Source organism: Cariama cristata, unplaced genomic scaffold (assembly GCF_000690535.1).
Source record: "Cariama cristata isolate BGI_N322 unplaced genomic scaffold, ASM69053v1 scaffold18714, whole genome shotgun sequence".
NCBI lineage: Eukaryota > Metazoa > Chordata > Aves > Cariamiformes > Cariamidae > Cariama > Cariama cristata.
In genome coordinates, this window is record NW_009612526.1 from 12,457 (window position 1) to 20,791 (window position 8,335).

Genomic DNA, 8,335 nt, shown 5'->3' on the forward strand with positions numbered 1-8,335 from the left:
ATGCTGGGAAGTGTGAAATCAGCCTATATAAATCCTGCTTCTGGTCACTAGCAGACACCAGTCTGCTCCCGAAAGGCTGCACAATTTTAGGTTATTGACCAGAAACAGTTCTAGATATGTTACCAGCTGGAATTAAGATTATTTATTAACTTGAGAGAGAGTCAATGATATTTTGCTAATACTGCACTAGGAGCTAATTGGTATTGTTGTCCTTGATTTCGTAGGCAACAAAATTCACACAAATTAGGGGAAAAAACCTGTTTTAAGGTATGTGATAATAACATCAGTTTACTTGGTGTGTGTTTGTTTACTAGTAGAAACAGTATATGAGTTACTTAACACTTGCATCCTATGAAATACTAAATGGAATGCTAGCAATAAACTGGTACCATATTGCCAGGACTGTGAGAATTGGTGTTTTAAAAGAGAATATATTGTAATATACCACTAGTTCTAAGTGCTGTAGTGTAGTTGCAACAAGATAGAATGTGGAAATGTTTTTTGTAGATGTACATGATTACATTCAGGACTTTGGGTTGTATTTTCTGATTTAGCATTAATGTTGTAATACATCTGCTACCTTTATTCTGATCTAAAATTCTTGCCTAATTGACAAAGATCTTTTTTAAAGTTAAAAATCTAAGGTACTTTGTAGGCTGGGAGAGCAGTTCCATTTTTTTCTTGTTAGAATATTTATTTCTCTTTCCAGTATTTTTGCACACTGCATGTTGCTGTTAAAGAGCTCTTCAAAATGTTCTCCATTTATAAATGTAAAATGGGGTTTAATGTATAATACCCTATTTATATAAATACAGGCAATAGAACTTTTGCTTTATGGAAATGAGGATTTGTAAGTGTCAAGGATGTTTTTATTCCTCTGTAGTAACAACGTTTAGTAAATTTTCCTGATAGTTTCCATGTCCAGGTGAATGCAACTACTAACTTACAATGTCTCATTTTCTCATGTAAAGAAAACTCATTTATAATGTTTTTGACTTGACTATACCTGTTTGTGTCAAATTCTATCATTTCATTAAATTAGGTGCTTACTTTGATACTCAGCATGTCTTTGAAATGTTTTGGATTATGAATGTGTGCACATTCTGGCACAGTGGGACTATCACTTTTGGCTGTTGTAATTGGTAATCAGGCTTTCAGGCCAGTAATTACACTATTGGCAAAATTTACAAAGAGGTGTATTTTTTTTTAATGATCAGATTTTTCCCTTGTTTTGCTTTTAATAAAGCTGTGATTTTAAGGGTGATATGTTGTCTTCTAACAAAAAAATGCAGCTACAGACATTTTATTAGCTTCAAAATTTACTGTTTTCTGATACCTGCTCAACTCTGATAGAGTTAACTAGATGAAGGTGGCCTTGCGTGCTAAAATGTTTTGACCCTACGGTTCAAGCTGATTACATTTAATTATTTTCATGGCATTATATGCTTCAGCCTTGCTTCCCTTCCCCGATTAAGTACAAGCACAGGCTGCTTGCGCGTGAGCACAACGCAAGTTGTGCATGTGTCCGTGCCCGAGCAAGGACGGCAGAGCAGGTCTGGTGATGGTGACCAGGGTCAGCCCAGAGTCCAGAGACTGCCAGATAACTCTGCAGGGCCACCCCTGACAAGGCTTCTCCCCGCCTCCCCTGTTCCTGCATAGTACTTCACTGCATAGCTGCATTCTGCTGGCCTGCCTCAGGATCCACACTAAGACTGAATTTCCCCACGAGAATTTGCCAAATTTTAGTCTATTCCTCCATTTCAGATTCACGGACTGCTTTCTGTACCTTAACCAACTGGGACATAAAACCATTCTCCTTCTGGGCTGTCAGAGTGGAGAGGGAAGTCACAGTAGCTTTGCTGGCCCATAAGGAGGGCTGCTCCCAGCTTCCTTACCTGCAAGTCCTTCTTCCCCACTGCTATGGGGCTTTGAGCAGGAGTAACTCTTAACCACCGAGTGGTGATTTCCATGTGCACCAGACACGCCAAGGAGAGGTCTGGCTGGAGAAAGTGGGGGCACCTGGATTGCAATATGGCGCTTGTTATGGTGGCAATCCCTTGTGGCTCCACACAAGCGCTGGTGGGATGCAGCTGTGCCGTTGCCCTCCCGAAGTGCAGAGATTCTTCCATCCCATGTGTAGGTTCCCTAATTAAGACTCTATCACATCTGTTTGATAATTTTTATTTGTACTTTAGCCTGCTGGACAGCTAAAACAGACTGATGGTTTAAGAATTGTTTCTCAAAACATAGCTCTCCAACTTCAAAACAGTATTTCATGAAGACTGGACCCCACCTAGCAGCCCCTGCAACAAGGCAGGCAGCCTTAAGCTGCCTCTCGTTTTTGAAGTGCTTAGTAACCAGCTTCTGCTAAAGCCTAACCTCTACTGCAGCCAAGGAAGCCCAGGTTGGGGCCTGCTCAATCCCCTGTCCACCTTTCCAACAGCTGTCTTGCCCAGTCTGTGCTTCCCTGTGCCTCTGGCAGATGACCCTTCTACACCAGATTCATTTTCTCCAGTTATGCTTACTGGGATCAGGATCCTGCCAACTATGCCAGATGTTACAGGAGAAGGCAACGTGACAGCATCCCCCCATACCAAAGTTGGGAAGGATGCTCCAAATATTTCCTTAGGGCAGGGAAAAAGGTGCCAGGTCCCAGAAGTTGGTGACAAGCATAGTGGGAGTTAGTGGGCTCACTGTCCTGCTCCAAGTGACGGGAACCTGTCCCAGGCAGCCCTGATCACATCACTCACTTCATACCCCCCTTTCCTCTCCCATGTTCCCACCCTTACCACCCTTATGTCCTCCCAAAGAAGCCGCCAGCTCCTGCGCATACCTTCCACTACTGGCCCTGGTTTTGGTGACATCCCTCTTTGGTGTTTATGATACAGTTGCCCTGGTGACGCCCCTTCGGTCAGCCACCCATGAAGCTATTTCCCATTTTATTATCTATGAGGTCTGGCAGTTTCTCACACCACCTTCTTGTTAGTGCAGTCCTAACTGACGGTTAGCAGGCCCTGTGGTTATTCCTTTCCCTTGGGTATCTGGCATGGCTGGCAGTTTTCCACATTCCTACCCTGGCAAATGCATATATGACCTGAGTGTTACATTAATATCAAGAATATTTTACAGTTCCTTGCATTGCTGTCTTGTTAGTGTAGCCATATAACCAGTGTAGGCCATTTATTCACAAACATTGATAGCCTATAGAGAAACAGATGAATAAAAACCACATAGTGGAAACTTTTAGTTGCGTACTGCTTGCCTAGCCATGTATCATTGATGCGGGACTGCACCAACAAGAAGAGTCTTGACTGACAGAAGGAAACTGTAGTATTTCCCACTCAGACGTGCTCAAACATTTACACCCAAGACCACATATCCCAGGATGGTCTCTGTATGGTGGTAAAGTGCTATGGCCATCTAGTGGTACACTTCCATTAGGCCTGGATAGTCTTGGTAACTAACTGTACATAGCATTTTACAGAATATATGTACATGCACAAAGTATCAATTTTCTAAAGTAGAATAGTACAAAAGACTCCTAAAAGCTAGGAAAACGTGCATGCAGTTATTAAGAATGACATTTTATTCTACTGACCACTAAAATATAGTGGTGATAGCACTACAGGATGGAACATGGTATCATGCTCCATGGACATCATGTTCTTGTTTGCTGTGTGAGGCTAACTCCTACTTCAGAAGGCCTCCTCCTTCCCAGTGACAGTAACTTTGTCATTGTCTTTTACATACGAAGGGGAAAAAACACAGATCACCTGTTAACTTGGTCATCCACCCAGTTTTCAGTAACTTTGATAAGAAGCCTTTAAAACATAAATTTCTTGACTGAAAACTGGGATGTTTATAAATCAGCACAAAGCTAGTAATCTTAATAAGGCACCAAATCTAGCTATTAAACCTGAAACCTCTTTGTATGAAAGGTTAATGAACATGGCTATGGTTTATTTAAAATACTTTGAAATACTTTATTAATTCACAGAGAATATTTCCAAAGTTAGATTTTACCTTGATCGTGTTACCTTAAGAGATGTAAGAATTCTATGTGCTCTAAGTAGCCTGGACAGTAACAAAATTAGGAACCGTGTGGAAGTTTATATGGTTAAAGTCACCATGACAAGCTGGCTGAATCCTGGTACTTCTGCTTAGATTCCCACCAAGAACAAAGGTTGTGATGGGAAGTCAACTGCGCTTGAAATCCCCAAGCCTAACTAGACATCTTCCAAGTGTTTAACATCAGTGCAAAAGGCAAGTACCTGGTACTCCACTTTGTTAAAATTAGCTGTGTCAGGTAAAACAGAGCAGGAGTCACCAGATGTCACTGAAAACAGCACTCACAAGATGTAACACTGACATGAACAGTTAAATGCAGTCAGATCTTTTTTATTGGAGAAGACCATTTTCAAGATGCAAAATAACCCCCTATGTTCAATAAATTTGTATCAAAGCAAATTAAATAAAAAAACTTTACATTAAAACCCCACTAAATGTCTTCAATATGAGTTTTCTGTAAAGTATCTTAGAACCTCTACCACCAACAACAAAAAGATACCTACAAAACTTCAGTTTCTAGCAAGACCAGTCCTGCAAGAGAACACTCCTCATGGATGCAAAAGGGTTAAATATGTACAGACAGTGAAATATCCACAGAAGTGTTCTCCTTCTTGCTGAGTAAATAAATTTTCAAAGAAAACATTCTTCACTGGCAATACATGGCACACGTAACAGCATCTTTTCAGTATATTTGTTGGAAATAAATGCAACTATTATGATGCTGTCAGGCAAGAAAGCTATGGTACTATTGTCCTCCCTGAAGCTCCAAATAGAAACTAAGAAAAATCAATTGTTCCTCCCAGTACCGAATGGGAAGTATTCAGGGAATTCATGAATAATTTTTAGTGCTTCATTGTAGAGTTCCAGATCTGAAAAAGGACAAAGAAAATGGTTATGATGCATAAGCTAAATTCACAAGCAAATGACAGTGTTAAAACACCGCTTATTTTAAAGCAGTATAGCTGAGCATTCCCAGTCTCCCTCATCCTCCCCAGTTTTCCCCAAGGCAGCGACACTCTCATTGCTTGCTTTCTGGAGGGTTATTTTTAGGCCTGCTAGCTGCACAGTCACACAAGGTCCAGTGCAAGGCAAGAACCATGCAGTCAGGAGTGGAAGCATGATCAGATCATAGCAGTGATCTGGACTGGCTCCAGCTTTGAGTCAGCCTCTACAGTTTGACAGTGAAACTTACTTAGTACAGAATTTTTCCCATGACACTCTCCTTTTCTACATTCTACTTCATATCTGGCAGGTTGAAGAAAAGACCTCATCCATAAGATAATGAGGGTCTCCCTTCTTACTTAGTGAGGAAGAGCTCAGAACTCAATTTGTAATAATGTATATTCTTACTTACCAAATGGACTTTTATCTTCTCTGAACTGGACATATGACATGCACATGATGGTTGCCTGATTTGTTACTCTTCCCACTACTTCAAGAACTCCTGAGATCTCTTCATCTAGCTAGAAAACATACCAAATATAAAATTAGTATCACTAAATTAGCTGCCGTTCTCTACTGCACAGCACTTAAGCTAGGAAGTCTCCGCAACTGATCGCTTGTTCATGACAGATTCTGTTCCATGTCAAACAATACAGTACTGCTGAACAGTCCTGTCCCCCTCCCCCCCAAAAAACACAAAAGCCTTGAGCCACGTACATATTTACTGTTTTTGTAATGGCCAATTCAGCACTGACACAAGAAAATATACCAAGAAGCATCAGAGGGAAGATACCAGTTTATAAGTATACAAAACCATCTCATTTAATCACTGAACAGAGACTAACCTAGGATACAGAGGGCAGAAAAATCCAGATTTTAATGCAATGCATTTAAACCTAAGTAAATTACAGAACTCTGTAAGGGCTAAGGAGGTATCACACATGCCAGAGAGCAGTTCCAGTATTCCAGATTCGGGAGGTGTAATTGGAAATTATTTCTTAAGTAGTCATCGGTAAGTGTTCAGTACACAAAGACATTGACAATAACAAGCCTTTGGTTGAACAAGTAAAAAAAAAAAGGCTAAAAATTTTATCTTAGTCCAAAATCATATAGATTGAACATGTTTTCTTTCTTTTTTAATATACTAATTTTAAGAGTGCGGTACTATTTCAGTAATGTTCTTCCACTAACTAACTATTAATTTTAGCTTTCTAGTAAGTCTCCTGGAACACAGCAATAGATTTCCTCCCAACCCCATAATTTTGGGTTTCTCTGTTGAAAGGAGGAACTACACACACGCAAACAAAGGAATCTATTAAAGCAGAAAAAAGTTAGAAAGCATTTTGATTAGCAAATCTAGGAGTTCCTCCATTGACATTAGGCAAACCAGAGAGATGAATGTGGCGTGTTTTTTCTGCACACACGTTTCTCCTACAGCAATGGAACACATTGTGAAGTTCCCAACATTGCAGCTATCCATTTATGAAATTTGACTATTTACTCTGTTAATGTGAAGTAGTGGAATCGTTGGTCAGATGCTGACATCTGAAGTTTTAACAACCCAAGGCAGGAAACCTTTACATGAACTCAAGAAAGAGTTAAGAGACAGGCAGAACTTGTAGGAAAGACATTTTCTTGCAATTTGAAAATGAAGTCAGTCAGCTTCACATTTATAAGACAAAACTCTTTGCCAGATCAAACTGCATTTTTCATCAACAAGGAGAGACTCCTGTCTTGAAAGTCAGAGAGTACCATGTGCAATTATTTTACCTGGAAATGGCAAGATTTCTCAGCATTTAATAACTCATTCAGAGAAAAAGACGTAAAGACTGCACACATGCTCAGTTAAGCTGGAGCTTTTGCCATCACAACGAAAATAATCCTTTAATTACACATTTGCTAGAGAAAAAAGACAGAAGAGAATGCCAGGGTGTTATTCCTTTAGTGGTATGTAATAATGAATGAAGCAGTATTTTTGTGCAGTAGTTATAAGCATATCTTATACCCTTGCATTAACTGATTGATTTTTTTATTTTTTTAAGAAAGAATGCTTCAAGCTAACTATGAAGTTTACTGGAATGCTATGACAAGTGTTCTAAGAGAATATAGAAATGTCAGCTCAAAAAACTCTTCAGAATACCACATTCTTGGGTTTTTTCGATTATCTTCACAAAATATTCTCTTAGGCATATAAATATAAAGGTGGTGTAGTTTAACCCCAGCCAGCAACCAAAAACCACGCAGCTGCTCACTCACTCCTCCCCCCTCCCAGTGGAATGGGGAGGAGAATCAAAAAAAAAAAAAAGTAAAACTCAGACATTAAGATAAGAACAGTTTAATAACTAAACTAAAATATAATACTAACAATAACAATAAAAAACCCAATAATAATAATTGTAATGCAAAGGAATATAACAAAAGCATAAAACTCAAAAAAAGACAAGTGGTGCACAACACAATTGCTCACCACCCACTGACCGATGCCCAGCCCGTCCCTGCCCAGTGATTGGCACCTCCTGGCCAACTCCCCCCAGTTTATGTACTAGGCATGACATTCTATGGTATGGAATATCCCTTTGGCTAGTTCGGGTCAGCTGTCCTGGCTGTGCTCCCTCCCAGCTTCTGGTACATCTGCTTGCTGGCAGAGCACGGGAAACTGAAAAATCCTTGACTTAGGATAAGCACTACTTAGCAACAACTAAAACATCAGTGTGTTATCAACATCACTCTCACACTAAATCCAAAACACACTGTACCAGCTACGAAGCAGAAAATTAATTCTATCCCAGCTGAAATCAGGACAAAAGGCAATAAAAAAAAAAGGGAGGAAAAAGTGAAATTAAAATAAATCTCATAGATGTAGTGGAATATATTACACTGTAAACCACAAGTAGAGTAAGACAAAGTAGCCAGACGAGGGACGTGTCCAACAAAGAATGAGTTCTCTCTCTTAACAACAGTTGAAAATTGATGAAGACCAAGGCAGTTCATGAACATGAGGACTGCAAGTTAGCTGGAAGAGGTAAGAAGCAGAGGCAATGAAACATAGGTGGAAAAGAGAAACCAGGGCTTTTTTTAATTTTACTGACTACAAAAACTCAATACATGCAAGGCATGCACAGGTTTCAGAAGGAACAAAACCTCCGGTACCCATAAGAGGCAACATCAAATATTTCCCAAGGATTCCTTTAACTTACAGGTTCGCTCAGCTCCACAGTCGTATGTTTTCCTTCTCCATCCGAAAGCACGAAAAGCTTCCCAGTAGGATGAATCTACGAAAGACATCAGGCCTGTGCCCTCAAAAGGCAGCTCTAAGCACTACAGG

At 39.9% G+C, this 8,335-nt stretch overlaps 1 protein-coding gene across 1 annotated transcript; it reads right to left on the reverse strand.

Moving 5' to 3' along the window:
• Positions 1–4,854: 4,854 nt before the first annotated feature.
• On the reverse strand, positions 4,855–8,282 carry RPA3 (replication protein A3, 14kDa; the record flags this gene model as incomplete). The annotated part of the gene is made up of 3 exons (XM_009698687.1): positions 4,855–4,937; positions 5,423–5,531; positions 8,208–8,282. Coding segments are annotated over 3 exons (267 nt in total), but the record flags the coding sequence as incomplete, so codon positions are not given.
• Between the last annotated feature and the right edge of the window lie 53 nt (positions 8,283–8,335).